This window comes from Rhinopithecus roxellana, chromosome 1 (genome assembly GCF_007565055.1).
Source record: "Rhinopithecus roxellana isolate Shanxi Qingling chromosome 1, ASM756505v1, whole genome shotgun sequence".
In the NCBI taxonomy this organism is placed as follows: Eukaryota; Metazoa; Chordata; class Mammalia; order Primates; family Cercopithecidae; genus Rhinopithecus; species Rhinopithecus roxellana.
In genome coordinates, this window is record NC_044549.1 from 115,960,912 (window position 1) to 115,977,874 (window position 16,963).

Below are 16,963 nucleotides of genomic sequence, written 5' to 3' on the forward strand. Positions count from 1 at the left end.
AGCGGACGGATCTGGCAGCCTACACTTGAAATGGAAGTGGCGATGTTAATTGTCCAGTTTCCTGCCAAAAAGAATGTCTCACGTCTCTTGCATTCTGATCCAGGGGTCCCCACTGTCCTTTTAAAAAATAAAAGTTATTTGGGCTTGTTTGGACTATTTTCACTTTTCAGACTGTAACTGACAGTCAGATGGATGAATTCCACTGACCTGAGCTCACTTTTAACTTTTCTCATGTTTTCTTGATATTTTTGCAATACTCAGAATGTATATGCAGCTGTAGACAGGTGAAAACACACAGGATGCATAGTCACCTACAGACTTGAGAGAGAAAGAAATATTAAAAATGTATCTAGAAACAGTACAGTGTTCAAATGCAGTAAGGGAAGCAGATACTGTGGGGGAAAAGAAGAGCCCTGCCAAACTCCAGCCTTCCAAAACACCTCGTCTGAGCATGCCTAGGATATGTGCTCACAAGACAGAAAAAGCTTACAAGAGAAAGAGGAAATCTGCCACTTGTGAAGTGCAAAAGCCCTACTAAATATCCTATTTTAATCAGAAAACAGAAAAGCACAAGCATTATCTGCTACAGGGAGCCAAGACCAAAAGAAGAGTCCAAAAGAAAATCTGTCTTAACTCCCAACATTCCAGACCTTATTAACATTAAGCACGTCATTCCAGACAAAGGAAACCACTGTCGGCCCTGCACAGGTGGACGCTGCCATGCCCTCCCAGAATCCAAGCCATTCAGCAAAAGGACAGACTCCAAGGACCCAAAAATATCCACAATCTCAGACCCCTAGAGGGAAAAAATGCCATCTCAAGCCTTAGTGCACTATGACTTCTCATTATGAATAATTACTGTTATTGTGAATACACTTTCTTGCTGCTTCGGGGGAAGTACAGCTGTAGTCTGATTCTGGTTTCTGAGCAATGATCACAAAATATAAGAATAGGAAGAGAAAAAATGCCAGGGAGACCACCTGAGAAAGAATTAGAATACAAAGAACCGGCAATAAGGAACACTGCTGGAGTCAGAAAGCAATCTGCGAACTCTGAAAGAGAAATGCACAAGAATAATGCCCTCATCACTGGCTTTCGGTATCATAACCAGAAACTGTGAGTCTATGTGGTGGAATGTGATCTAAAATGCAACTGAGTCTTTGGATTGTTAACAATTTCAAAGTTCAAATGCCAAAAGTATGCTGTATGTTCGTTTTCTTCTATATTTGGAATTCTTGCCACTTTGTCCCAATTTTTCCCATATGGCACTATAACTTCTAGAAGAGTTCACATAAACTGCTACCTATATGTTAGTCACACAAAAGGAACTCTTCCACCACTAGTATGTATTTATCATGATACAGATAGTACAAGGAACATGTCTCAACTTAAACCAAGTGTTCCAACTGAATGCCTCCCACCCGCTGCTTTTCCACCCCTGCCATTTAAAATCTTGGTTAAAAATTGCTTCGCACTCAAATGGCCAGCAGTTCTCAAATGCTACTGTGGCTTATTATTACCTGGAGTGCCTAATGAAACACAGATTGGTGGGCCCCACCTACACAGCCTGTATTCAGTAGGTCGGGGACAGGTCATAAGGGCATATGTCTCACAAGCTCCTAGATGGTACTGATAATGCTGGCCTGAGCCTGTGAGTAGCCAGGATCCAGGTGAGGGCTGGATCCCTGGGAAAGCCTTGTGGAGGGTGACAAGGACCCCGGTCCTCCACTCAAACCACAGGAGTTTTAGTGCTCTCTGCTTTCAGAGTACATGTGTATACATGTATGTGTGTATGAATGTGTGATGTGGTAGGGGTGAAGGAATACTGTATTTAAAATTGGCGATCCACACACAATTGTCTGAAAACAGAGGCAATCTACTCGCTGATAAGATTTTGAAAATCACAGACCCTAACTCACCTGTTCATTTTACTGAAAGGAAAACCACGGCTTAGTGCAATGACATGTTCTATGTCACATAGTCCAGAACACCGATTATTTAAAATCTACAATTCCATTACGTTTTTAAAATGTAAAAGTCATATATGAAAAAGACATCCTCACTCTTAGGGTAAGCCAGAGGAACAAAGTGAAGGTCAACAATGTCAACTGCACACAGCACATTTTTACAGAAAAAAGTGTTTGGAGGCCGGGTGCGGTGGCTCACACCTGTTATTGGGACTACTTAGGTCTTTTAAAATTAAACAGTGGATCCTCAGCGAAGCTTTTGTTTTTTACTCTAAATTCATATAATTCTTTCTAAAACAATACTGGCAGATAAACTAACTCCTTTCTGAGGGGGTATAACTGGCTGAAAATGGAAGGATTTCAGTTAGACAACTGGATCCTGACTCACTGGAGCCCACTCAATAACTTCCTTAAAATACTGTGTGTTTCGGTTTTTATCAAGAATAAAATGAAAGAAATGAAGCTTCCCTCTCACTCAATGAAGAGCAACAGAAACTTCTTTAGCTTCTGCAGTGAAAGGCAATGTGACTATTTTAACTGGGTTTTGGCCACAGAACAGGCTTAAGGCCCAGCTCTTGCATAATACTCTGTACACAAGAACAAATTTTTCCATTCCTGTCCTTGAACATCTGTGGACTTGATGCCCAAGCACTGTTCTAAAAGGAAATGCTAGGAGAGGAAGAGAAAAGGAAGGCAAAAACTCTTGAAATATTTTTCCCTAACTTATCTGCCATCAAAATATGTTGGAGAGACAGGCAGCCTTCATAGAGGAGGTGATAACTGAGCTGGCTCTTGAAGGCCTGAGTTGGAGTTTGCTAGGCAGAGGAACTGGACAGGCCAAGAAAAGCGAATGAGGCATATTCACAAAACGGGGCAGAACACAGCGAGCATGTCTGGTAGGGAAATCTGAAGGGCCACAAGAAGTTAGTTTGTGTCATATCATGCAGTTTAGACTTTATTCTCTAGATAGTGGGGAGCACTACAGAGCTTCTCACGGAAGGGATTAAAATGTTGAGATCTATTTAACTGTAGCCACAACAGAGGATGCACTGGAGAGGAAAATGAATAATCACACATCTTAAACCATAAGGTGGCCCTTCTGGGAAGTCTCTTAAGGTTCAGAGGGAGCAAAGAGAAAAATAAAAAACATATGAGAAGATACCAGAGACCATGAGAAAGGAAGTCCCAAGAGGCTGAGCACCAGAGTTCTTTCTCACTCGGAGCTGGAAGTGCCCTAGGACGAGGTGACGAGGAGATGTATGAGATCCGGTACCAATTCCACCAGAGAGGACCCCAGGATATTGGGTATGTTTCTACACAGTGCCAACCTCTCTTAAAAGAGCCTGGAAGTGGCCAGGCACGGTGGCTCACGCCTGTAATCCCAGCACTTTGGGAGGCTGAGGCCAGGAGTTGGAGACCAGGAGTCAAGGCCAGTCTGGCCAACATGGCAAAATCCCGCCTCTACTAAGAATACAAAAAAAATTGGCCAGGTGCAATGGCTCACGACTGTAATCCCAGCACTTTGGGAGGCCAAGGCGGGTGGATCACCTGAGGTCAGAAGTTCAAGACCAGCCTGGCCAACATGGTGAAACCCTGTCTCTACTAAAAATGCAAAAATTAGCCAAGCATGGTGGTGTGCGCCTGTAATATCAGCTACTTAGGAGGCTGAGGCAGGAAAATTGCTTGAACATGGGACGTGGAGGCTGCACTGAGCTGAGGTCACGCCATTGCACTCCGGCCTGGGCAACAAGAGTGAAACTCCATCTCCGTCTCAAAAAAAAAAAAAAAAAAGAAGAGGAGCCTGGAAGCAACTTTCAGAGATAGTGGGCCAGTAATGCAGGGTTTAGCTTTCAAAAATGTAAGATGGGTTTAAGCAAAGAAAGCCACTTCTGGCTTAAAGGAGAAGAAATGTAGGGGACTGGGGTGAGGGGAATGGAGCATGAAGGGAAGGGGAAAAGCCGCCAGATGGAGAGTAGAGAGAGATGCCTATTTTGAGGGGCAGCTATCTCAGATGAGACATGATCCTATAATAACAGGAGTCCTGAAGATGAGAGAGACAATATTCAAGTCATAAGGGTTACCATTATATTAAAGTGTTAAGAACTGAGCAAGGGTATTTTTAATATTTAATAATGGAAATTTAAGTGCCCATTTTACAAATGTGAACATGGAAATTCAGGGAAAACTAAAAGGAAAAAGTAAGTAACAAAGCCCAATTCTAAGCCAAGTACTGTATGTCTAATACCAAAGCCCCAACTGTTCTCGGCTCACACCACACCATTTGCTCCAAGGAAGTGCAAGAACTCAGAGATCCCATATTTCTCAGAGTGTACTATGGGACTCTGTCGTGCCTGTTTTCCTGAAGGTAATAGTAAATGAAAGGGGAGGCTAGCCACAGAGCAGTTTCCTTGAGCAATGCAACAATTTGTTCCAGGAAAAGGAAATGGTACAATAGCTTTGTGTGTTCAAAAAGAAGGCTTGCTCTGGAAAACAAGGCAATTAAGAAAACAGGAGTCACTTAACAATATTTACTGAGTACCTACTATGTGTCAGGTATAGTACTAGAAGGAGGGAGAGATTGATGAATAAAACACAAAGTTCCTATTCCATACTGTGTACAACTTGATGAACCATCCTTATTATTATGATAGTATAATCTTCTATCTTGGCTGATTATACATTATCCCCAATGGAGGTTTTATTTAAAAAACAAAACAAAACAAAAAAACATGAAGTCAAAAGTGGTATGAAGATTCTGATTTACTAGGTCTAAAATGGGGTCCACGAATCTCTTATTGTTTTAAAGTTTCTGAAGCACAGTTAACTGAGAGAACTAGACCTCAAGAGAGAAATTAAGGCATCTCCATCTTTTTAATACATGTATTTATATTAACATGAGTTGTTTGCTTCTTTTACATGTGTTTAGTTTTACCACAGGACCAGGCACAAACTTAAAGTTTGTCTTTTTTTAAAGATTTGTTTTTTGTAAGTGGTAAAAAGGTAAATTATTCAAGTAAATTAACTCAAAGGCAAAGGAATTATAAAGTAAAAAGAAGGAGGCCGAGGTGGGCAGATCACCTGAGGTCAAGAGTTTGAGACCAGCCTGGCCAACATGACAAAACCCCATCTCTACCAAAAATACAAAAATTAGCAGGGTGTGGTGGCACATGCCTGTAATTCCAGTTACTCAGGAGGCTGAGGCAGGAGAATGGCTTGAACCTGGGAGGCGGAGGCTGCAGTGAGCTGAGATTGCACCATTGCACTCCAGCCTACGTGACAGGGCGAGACTCCATCTCAAAAAAAAAAGTAAAAAGATTTATCTCTTCTGGCCATGAGGGCAATTTAACCTAAGTAAAACCACAAGTCACATGTTATCGTTAAGTATATATTCTATTCTTGTGCAAACCACATATGAACCTATTAGGTTTATCATACTGGTATTAAGTATAGTTTTAGATTAATTAGGTAGCACTGTAAACCTAAGAATCAGTTAAGAAGTCTGTATCTGGGGCACAGATTTAGATGTCAGGTGCAGTAACCTCTAGCAGGAGACACACTTGTAAGGATGAGAAAGCAGGAAAAAGCCTTTTGGAATCCTAGGAACCAACAGCCACATTTTGAGGCAGACACAACTGAAACATTATGAGCCACTTGATGGACCCCATGAACAAGAAGTGCTTTATTCTTTGTCCGTGCTATGTGATTCACATTTGCCTTTTTGCTTTGACAACCAGGAGGCGCAAAACCAAATATATGGCCCATATCAAGCCACTCTACTGGAACCCTGCTTCATCTTATTAGTATTTTCCTTCCCTTATCATCTTTCGGCTCCTTAATGCTTACATTTATGTTATCTGCTTCTATGTGTCTATGTCATTTGCCTTAAATCAGTTTTGGTGCAAAGCAAGGTGAAAATTATTAAAGAATGAGTCAAGTAATCAAAGTACTTCAAACCTCGTAAGCTCTCTAGACAATTTATACATTCTCTCTCGCTTTTCTTTGGATTAAAATTCTCTTTAGGGAAATCTATTCTTAATTTTTTTGGTATGAATTCTTGTATAGTCATGGTTAAATTGTAACACTGCTAATAAACTAATTTCAAGCTTAGAAATTACAGTATCATTTGACTAAAAATTATTATATGAGACCCAGCATCTTCCCTTAAGAGCTATGTACAAGCCTCTTGAATCTTCCATTTCCTTTTTATGGTAATTATTTGTTTTAAAAATTGTAAGAATAACATGGTAATTGCATAGAGTTTGGAAAATAGAGAAAAGAATAAATAATTAAAATGAAAAGAATACATGATCTGTTTACATTTCACTGTTATCTTACTATTCCTCTCTCTCATGCTGCAATCACTCACCCAAATAACGTAGGGGGAAATGTTGATTGCAATACTTCATTTTACCTAACCTTCCTCTCCCTTGTCAGAAGCTCTTCCATAGACACTCAAAAATACACAAATTCCATCTTTTTCAGTCACAATCACATTCTCACAGACACAGTCCCTGTTTCTACCTGAATGAGATACAGTAAGGAATCCGTAAATTCAGTGAGTGTTATAATCAATGAGTGTTACAATCAGATTCCTTATTGCATCTCAGTCAGGTAGAAATGAGGACTGTCTGTGAGAATGTGATTGTGAATGAAAAAGGGAATCTACTTGAATAATTGATCCTATCTTTAAAAGTTGTTCATGTCTTTGTTTTCCAGTCATTTCTATCTATAAACTCACCTACCTTATCCAAATGTTACCTTTTTTGCCTCACTTAAGTCATTCTTCCCTATGCCTATAGAAAAAGTCGCTGCTTTTCCTTATGTGGCATCAAAATAGGTTCTCTCTAAACTACCCCCAAAACTTCATTTAAACACAAAAACCTTCCTCCAAATCAACTGATCTATACCCAAGAGATTCATCTACAAAAAAGCACGTGCCATTCTGAGTTGATGTTTCTCTAGCTGTATGTGGTGACCCTCATTCTTCCATCTCGTTCTTGGTTTCCAAACACTTAATTCACAGGCAAAAGGTGGTATGAGACAATAACTGATGCCAAAACTAAAGAGAAATATATTTCTGTGATTCAATGACAGATTTCATTACAGTAAGGAAGCAATTACATATGGTTTATGAGGTATAATTATTTTGAGATTTAAACTAGCCTACACTTTTAGAAAAATTATCTTTGGATTTCTTCCACATCTATCTATTCAGAGAGTGAAACAACAGAAGTAGGCTAACATGAAAAGATTTTCACACACTTGTTACTAAGTAGAAAGCTACATGGCATATGTGACCAAAACGTAGTATTTCTGCCATGAAGTATTAATAAAAAATAAACAATGCAATATTCTTTCCTTACTAAGAAATAGATCAAAGAAGGTCTACTCAAATATTCTTAGCAGAACAACCAAGCACCAGGAAATAATATTCTCATGTAAAAGATGTGGAAACAACATTTGAGATGTCTCTGTCTTGATAATTCACTCTATGGCAAACATCTTGAGTATTACCTTGCAAGTCTGAATCATTTGACTTTGGGCTGCTTCTTGCTCGTCGCTCTGTTTTCTTAATTCCGGGACCACCACCGCTGCCGCCTCCGCCACTTCCACCGCTGTGGCCCTTCCCGTAGCCATTGTATACTGTCGTGCAGCTGCTTTTGTAGATAGAAGAAGGAGGGCTGTTGAGGCGGTTCTGGCGATCGATCTGGCGGTCTTTCAGTTTTTTGTGCGGAGGCTTGCTGTACTGGTCTTCTCGGGTGATGTAGCTTGACATTCCATAAAGTGGTATAATTTCTAAAACGGATGATTATGATAAACCCAAACTCAGTTTACATTTTCAGTAACAAATTATTAAATGGTCAAATGATCTGGCTCCTGAAGAAGTCTAAAGTATAAAAAAAGAAGTCTAAAATATTACTAAACAGAGTATAATAAATATTTTTTTAAGAAAATACTGCCGGGTGTGGTGGCTCACGCCTGTAAGCACTTTGGGAGGCCGAGGTGGACAGACTGTCTGAGTTTGGGAGTTCGAAACTAGCCTGGGCAACATGGTGAAACCCCATCTCTACTAAAAATACAAAACATTAGCCAGGCGTGGTGGCGGGCGCCTATAATCCCAGCTACTCGGGAGGCTGAGGCAGGAGAATCGCTTGAACCCGGGAGGCGGAGATTGCAGTGAACTGAGATTGCACCACTGCACTCCAGCCTGGGCGGCAGAGCAAGACTCTGCCTCAAAAAGAAAAAGAAAAAAGAAAATGCCATATACACGACATACATTTAAAGCATTCCCATTTGTTTCTAATCAATCAAGGAATAATCAACCATTAAAAAATATACTGTGCATTCAGAAAATTTCCTGTATTACAGAGAATACTGAAGACAAGGTTGTTATCCCTAAAGAGTTCATATTCTAGTTGAATTTATAACTGACTTTGATTTTTGCCTTTCAATATGTTTTCAGTAGTTGCAATACATGAAAAAGTTAGAACAAATAAAATACTCCCATTAAACATGTACTTAGAATCAAGCCACTTTAAAAGTCTACTTATCCCTGTAGACAGAATAGTATTTCTACTGGAAAGTATATTGCAGTCAAAGTTTAAATTATTTGTGGCATTCAAAAGAGGCAACATTTGAACAAATTTAACTAAGATAATGAGATGACACATTTGCATTTAAAATAATCAAAGCTCACAGAATCGGGGGAAATAAATGTTCAAGGAGGAAGTATAAGGGTTAAGAAAAGCCATCTCTGAAATCTGGTGCCCAAACGTAATAAGCTGTGGTCTCAAACTTCTCTTTTGGAGTAATCGAAGGCAAGACAAATGTAGAACGTCATGTGACTTTACTACGCACATTTTAAAGTGGCTCAAAAGAAAACAGAAGCCTGCAAACAATCTTAAGACCTCAAGGAGAAAACTTCATGTTAAAATTAAATTTTTAAATCAGTTCAAAATTATTTTCAGGTATCAGTAAAAATGACAATGCGTAACACAAAGATTGGGTCCTTACATCTTCATAAGAAACAAGGGTCACCTCATCTATGGAGTGACAATATAAATTACCATCCAAATCTGAACACTTCTGACAGTGAAAAGGGAGGAATATCAATAATTTCTTCAAGGCAAGAGACCTAAACTAGGACTGTCACAGGCACAACAGAAATGTATGGTTACCCTGCATAATTTAACAAAACTGCTGTCTCAATTACTCAACGGTAAAGCTCCACTGTTTCTTACTGTTAACATAGCTAAAGGAAGATTTGTTTTTTAACAAGTTGTTTGGTGAAAAATCAAATCTTCATGAGAGAACCAGTTTGCACTAGAGAATGTGTCAAAACAAATATAATCCTATTCAGACAGTATGTATCCAAATAAACAATGTCAAAATATACCGGAAGGACAGTAAATGTTCTAAATGCCACGATGCATTACACATGAGATTTAACATATTCACCGCAGGCACTAATCATCTCTTCAGATATGGTGAAAACTTTTAAACTCTTATAGTTTAGAAAATTAATATTTAAATTGCTTTTAGGTATGCACACTAAAGAACTAAGGTTAAAGAACATATAAATGGCTTATTTATAAAGGGAAGGGATTTTGGTTTACCGCTTTAATGTGAAATCAATGAAGGCATTTTTATTTGTATACATTATTGCTCTGTGTTATTTTAATGGAATTAGACCCAAATACACCATAAAATGAAGAGACTACAATTGTGCTTAACTCTAATGATTTAAATCATACCGTTGTCTTGCCTAAAATTGCAAAGGACAGCATTTACAAAACAGTAACTATGTGGCATCCTACTAACAGACTGCTAAAATAAGGCAAGTCAGACATACACCAGCAGGCAGTGAGTCAGTCACCAAGGACTTTCATGTCATCAGAGCTCAGATCCAGCCAGAAAGCTCTGAGAAACACTCAATTATTTAATGCATATTGTGTCAAAGCACTGAATACAAATTTTTCATCAGTTTTTATCCAAATGTTTTCATAGTATATCCCCACTACTTAATGTTTTCTTGGTGTTATGTCGCATGGAAAAAAGATCAAATTAACAGGAAGTTATTGATGCTGCTATAAAATCAAAGTATTGATTTCATGTTTTGCTGTCATCCCCTTATACCCCACTGTGAAAGCACCTAATTAATTTGAATTATGTCAAATTTCTTTGACTACTTAAAAAACAAACAAAACACACATACAGTCAAATTCTATCCCTAAGTTACAACAGTATATTTCACTTGAAATACCATCTCAAAAAAGCTTTTTCTGTGAATAAGTTATAATGTGAGATGAACAGGGAAAAATTATATATAAAAATATATATAATTATAAATTATAATTAATTATATAGAAATTATATAATTATATACATATATAACTGTTAAAAGTAATAACTTGCTCAAACATTCTATGGTATAACAGGCATTTCTTCTACAATGTATCTAAACCAACATAATAAATGTCTGAAGCAGTAAAACGCTTCCCTTCATAGTCAGACTCAGAAGAAAATCACTTTGTAAAGTCCTAGAGGCTAAAGTCTAATTTTACCTTCAATTATCTGGTTTCTTAGGATTCATTTTGATAGAGAAAGCCTTTAAACTAAACCAACACCAAGGTCAAAACTTTAAAAAGATATAATGTTGGTAGTTCTGAGACTCTTTTCATATCCAGGTAAGTATTTGCCTAACAACCAGCGAAATTGTGGCTGCACTAATGGCTAGTCTTAAACTAAAAGCAGGTTCAGGAAGGCCACACCAACAGCCAGGGGATTTTTAGTTCTGCCAACATCACAACATAGAGCCTTTCAGGAAACCCAAAGGTTGCTCAGACTTCACAATCTTCAAACATTGGAAATGGGGCACAAAACACCTTTCAATTTCCCTTTAACTGGTAGATCATATGGATACCAAAGCAACGATGTGCCACAGTTGTACCTCAGGCCACTCTCACATAAAAACATGCTTTCAGGACACGGGAACGATGTCACATTGCCACTTTTCTAAAATAAAAGGTGGCTACCTTACTCCTTGATCTTGTAAGGTGGGAGTTGGGGCCGAGTTTGGGAAAACTGAAAGAAAGAAAAAGACCTAAACCCACAAAGTAATTTTTCCAAGGCACCATGCAGGACAAAGGAAGCTAGGAATTCCTCATGAGTCTTACAAACCACCTAGATCCTTTTCTACTCTGCTTATTTCACAAGAAACAAAGGGCCATCTTGAACTATTGAAATGCTGTAACCAGTTTCAACGGCTCCTGATGCCAACGAGAATCTACTTACCTTGCTCACCATATATTGTGTGGGGAAGATGATGCTGAGGAAAAAACTGAGGTGGCATATCTCCAGGTCCGGTAACAGGTGGGTAGTAAGCCGTGTGTGAGTTATGAATAAAATGTGGATGGTGAGTCAGATAGGGAGGGAGATGATGCGTTGGAGACATGGCTGAGGGGTAGCTTGGGGGATAACACTCAGGAGACTGGGGTGTGACCACCACCCGGCGGACTCCAGTACTGTCTTCAATCACCTGAAGAAAAACACAAAAGGAAAGAACGCAGTACATATTAGCAGCCTGTGAATACAGATAGTATTAATAATTTCCACTTTAATTTTACTTTTCTCTTCCACCACAGAAAAACACAAATCATGTTGTATTCTGGTTCTCTAGCTCAACCAGTTAAATGAGCTCTAGAAGTAAGAACATGTAACTCTTAAAACGTACAAAAACAAATTATTCATCAACATCTGATTCTGATCCCATGTAACTTTTTGGAGAAACCAGTATTTGATAATAAATCTTGTTTTGCCTTAACATGTTCACTGGCTTCATCCAAGACAAGTGAATTTAATGTGTGCTTAAACTGATTTTAAGAGTGACTTTTGAATTTAACTACCTGTTCAGTGGTTTTCCAGAAAGAGGCTTTCTGTGCCACATAAGTACTTTTTCCAGGGGTAGGCTTTTAGATATGCCTAACAACACTCTGCCCCATTCCTGCTTTAATATGCACAGTTCCATCATCATCGGGACTTTAGGAAACAATGGGGGCATTAACGTCAGAAGCTATAAATGTGCACAAAAAGATTACTTAATCTAGGACTGAGGACATGGATAAAACGAGGGATTCTGACCAAAGAAAAACTTAAGTAACCCCAAATCAATATGGACACTTTTGCTCCCAAGATGTCCTGATAATGAGTGTTGTGAAAGAAGATGCTTGGAAAAGCAACCTGTTATGAGTAAAGCAAGCCAATCCACACTCTGTGCATTCTTTTTCCAATTCTTTGTTGCCTTTATTATTTTTTTTAGAGATGAAATTTCACTGTGTTGCCCAGGCTGAATTGCAGTGGCTACGCACAGGTGTGATCATCATACACTACAGCCTTGAACTGGCCTCAAGTCATCTTCCTGCCTCAGCCTCCAAAGTAGCTGGGACTACAGGCATGCACCGCTGTGCCCAGCTCCTCTGAATGTTTTTTAATTCATCCAAGAAAAGCAATGAAGACAGCACAATGCCAATATTTATTGCCTCTGTGGCCGGCATCACTCTACCAGCTCCTATGAGCCAACAACTTTGCTCAGATACAACGAAAGGAATAACTAACACAACATATACCATGATCAAAAGGTAAAGCTATAGGGTATAGAGAATGATAACACGAGATGGGAGAATCAGGAAAGGCTTCAGGGACCTCAAATAATCGGCAGGGCGGGGACAGCTGAGACATGGCCTCCGGGTCAGGGCCCTGTAAGGAAGGGGACACAGAGTAAACTGGCAGCGAGGGCCAGGCTGCCAAGGAGCCATGCCAGCTGATCTAATCAAATATGTGAGACAATCAGGCACACACTCTGACAGGAAGTTTTGTTTTTCAAAAAAAACACAAAATCTAAAAACCCCATAAAACTGACTTTCTATATTGAAATGGATTTCTCATTATACCTCAGATGGTTGATTATAGGCCAAAATAAAATGACTTAACATGTCTAAAACATCTTAACAACAACAAAAAACAAAACTTAGCTTCATATTTTAAAAGTAGTGCTTAAGTCAGATTGGCAAGTCTATCAATGTTTATGTTATATTTCAGTGTACAAAATAGGTTTAGTTTGAATAAACGGTCATTAATCCTTATGTCAAAAAAACAAGAATCTTTACATTCATTAATAAATCTATCAAAATAAATGTTTCTACTGTATTAATAGTTCATTAATAAGACAATATTACCCATTTAAAATTAAAATTCCAGCCGGGCGCGGTGGCTCAAGCCTGTAATCCCAGCACTTTGGGAGGCCGAGACGGGCGGATCACGAGGTCAGGAGATCGAGACCATCCTGGCTAATACGGTGAAACCCTGTCTCTACTAAAAAATACAAAAAACTAGCCGGGCGACGAGGCGGGCGCCTGTAGTCCCACCTACTCGGGAGGCTGAGACAGGAGAATGGCGTGAACCCGGGAGGCGGAGGTTGCAGTGAGCTGAGAGCCAGCCACTGCACTCCAGCCTGGGCGGCAGAGCAAGACTCCGTCTCAAAAAAAAAAAAAAAAAAAATTAAAATTCCTACTCAGATGCCTAGGACACAACTTTTCATGTGATCTTTAATAAATATAATCTCTTCTGGGCCTTGGCAAGCTAATCACACTAACCCCATTTATGAATGCACGGAAGCTAATTTACAAGTGTATGTGAAGTGGGTGCTTAAACCATGACATTGGAAATTCTCATGCATGTATTGATAATTATCATCAAAACTTCTTTTATTTTGTCTAAAACGTGTAGCTGTATGCTGTTTGTTAGCACACGCAGTATAAATACGTCATGAATTTTTCCTACCATCTGACATAAACATGCATTATCCTACAGTGTCTTCTCTCCCTCTTCACCCTCTACTAGCTATTAAGAAAAAAGAAAGGCGTATTCTAGATGTTTCTCTTTCATGGAAACTTCATTCAATCCTGGAAGGACCACAGAAGTAAAGTCCTTGTTTTCTAGAGGTTTACAATCTTAATTCTTTCATTCAGTGTAAAACTTCCAATAGTCAACCAGCAACATAGACAACTGATGGAGTACAACAAGAACAGGGCTCTCACTAAATATTAAGAGGAACGCTCTGGACTTTTAAACAAGATTATTTATAATGAAAAGAATTTATTTGATCATTTTATCATGTAACTTTAGACCTGTCAACAAAGTGGTTTTAAAAAAAATTTATCGGGCCGGGCGCGGTGGCTCAAGCCTGTAATCCCAGCACTTTGGGAGGCCGAGACAGGCGGATCACGAGGTCAGGAGATCGAGACCATCCTGACTAACACGGTGAAACCTCGTCTCTACTAAAAAATACAAAAACTAGCCGGGCGAGGTGGCGGGCGCCTGTAGTCCCAGCTACTCGGGAGGCTGAGGCGGGAGAATGGCGTAAACCCGGGAGGCGGAGCTTGCAGTGAGCTGAGATCCGGCCACTGCACTCCAGCCCGGGCGACAGAGTGAGACTCCGCTTCAAAAAAAAAAAAAAAATTTATCAAAAAGCACTAACTTTTTGAAGTTTTTTTTTGAAGTAGCTTTTTGAAACCACAAATTGACTACACATATGAAAATTACTTGACAGCTCCATTTTAAAGTATCTTATTCTGTGGGATTTGTAAAAGGTTTTTATTTACATGTGCATGCATAACGAAACCCTTTTAGAAACCTGTTCTTGACAAACCCAAGCCTGTCTTATCATTAAAAAGATTTATTTTAAAAAAGTGAAATACTGGCCGGGCTCAGTGGCTTACATCTGTAACCCCAGAAGTTTGGGAGGCTGAGGCGGGTGGACTGTCTGAGGTCAGGAGTTCAAGACCAGTCTGGCCAACATGGTGAAACCCCATCTCTACTAAAAATACAAAAAATTAGCCAGGTGTGGTGGCACGGGCCTGTAATATCAGCTACTCAAGAGGCTCAGGCAGGGGGATTCCTTGAACCTGGGAGGCAGAGGTTGCAGTGAGCTGACATCGCGTCACTGGGCGCCCAGGCTGGGCAACAGAGGGAGACTCCAACTTCAACTCAAAAAAAAAAAAAAAAAAAAAAAGGCTGAAATATTAATTCTGAAATAGAAATATAAAAAATATGTGCTGAATATTTTTACCATTTTTCTATAACATAAATTGCAACATATTTTAGTTATCCAATTCAACTTTGATCTACATCTAAGAAAATAACGCCTAAGTCTCCCCTAAAATAAGAAAATCTGAGGAGCAATAACAATGCACAAAATAATTGGCAACTAAGGAAACGGTGGCAATAACATTCTTTAATAAAGATGGTTTATAAATAAATATATCACTGTAGTCAAATTTAGACATCAGACAGAATTCAGTTCAAACCACTCAAGGCAAAAAAATATGCCTTCAGTCTTGGTAGATGACTATGGAAAAGACAAATTCATTTCCTTTTGTGGTGGAGGAAATTGTGACAATGTCCAGAGGCAGATGAATCACCTGTTATTCAACTATTATTTACTGACACATACTATGTGCTAAGGGCTGGATATTCAAAGGCGAGAAAAAGTAAGTGCTCAACAGTAAGACTCATCCACACAGCCTAAGAATTATAAAGAGAAAAATTAGACTAAGTCCTAGTAAGTGCTGCTAAGAAAGCAAGTGTGGCGACTTCAGAAATCAGAATAAGTATTCTTCATCTAAATTTTTTCCAGCTCTATGACTCAACAGAACTGTCACTCATGTATCCTCTCCAGAGAAGCACAGAACCTTGGAAAAGATCATTATGCCAGGTTCCCAGTCTGTCACCTATCATGCGCTGACTTAGTGTGTCCCCAAATTCATATGTTGATGTTCTGATGCTCAGTACTTCAGAATGTGATGGTATTTGGAAATAGGGCCCTTTAAGTAGATAATTAAGGTGAAATGAGGTTATACAGGTAGACTCTAATCCAAGAGTATCCATGTAAGAGGAGATTTATGAGAGATATGCACAAAGGGAACACTACATGAAGACACCAAAGGAAGATGGCTGATATGCTTGGGCTGTATCCCCACCCCAATCTCAACTTGACTTCCCACATATTGTGGGAGGGAGCAGGTGGGAGGTAACTGAATCATGAAGGCAGGTCTTTCCCATGCTGTTCTCATGACTGGTGATTTAAGTGTCATGAGATCTGATGGTTTTAAAAACAGGAGTCTCCCTGCACAACCTCTTTTTTTGCCTGCTACCATCCATGTAAGATGTGACTTGCTCCTCCTTGCCTTCCACCATGATTGTGAGGCTTCCTCAGCCACACGGAACTGTAAGTCCAATTAAACCTCTTTCCTTTGTAAATTGCCCAGTCTCAGGTATGTCATTATCAGCAGCATGAAAACAGACTAATGCAGTAAATTGGTACCAGAAGAGTGGCACGTTGCTGAAAAGGTATCTGAAAATGTGGAAGCGACTTTGGAACTGGGTAACAGGCAAAGGTTGGAGCAATTTGGAGGGCTCAGAAGAAGACAGGAAAATGTGGGAAAGTCTGGAACTCCCTAGAGACTTGAATGGCTTTGACTAAAATGCTGATAATGATATGAACAATAAGGCCCAGGCTGAGATGGTCTCAGACAGAGATGAGGAACTTGTTGGTAACTAGAGCAAAGGTGGTTCTTGTTATGTTTTAGCAAAGGGAATGCTGGCATTCTGTCCCTGCCCTAGAGATTTGTGGGACTTTGAACTTGAAAGAGATGATTTAGGGTATCTGGCGGAAGCAATCTCTAAGCAGCAGAGCATTCAAGAGGTGACCTGGGTGCTGTTAAAGGCATTAAGTTTTATAAGGGAAGCAGAGCATAAAAGTTTGGAAAATTTGCAGCCTGGCAATACAATAGAAAAGAAAATCACATTTTCTGAGGAGAAATTCAAGCCTGCTGCAGAAATTTACTTAGGTAATGAGGAGCTGAATGTTAATCCCCAAAACAATGGGGAAAATGTCTCCAGGCTATGTCAGAGGTCTTCATGGCAACCCCTCTCATCAC

The 16,963-nt window shown here is 39.4% G+C and overlaps 1 protein-coding gene across 4 annotated transcripts in view; it reads right to left on the bottom strand.

Annotated features, from left to right (window-relative positions):
- Window positions 1-16,963, bottom strand: part of FNDC3B (fibronectin type III domain containing 3B) — a 373,640-nt gene that overhangs the window by 148,992 nt on the left and 207,685 nt on the right. For all 4 annotated transcript variants that reach the window (XM_010356910.2, XM_010356911.2, XM_030929406.1 and 1 more), the window contains 2 exons: window positions 11,262-11,505; window positions 7,482-7,763 (listed from right to left, as the gene is read on the bottom strand). In XM_010356910.2, the coding sequence (XP_010355212.1) occupies window positions 7,482-7,763; window positions 11,262-11,505 (526 nt within the window). The remainder of the gene's footprint in view (window positions 1-7,481; window positions 7,764-11,261; window positions 11,506-16,963) is intronic.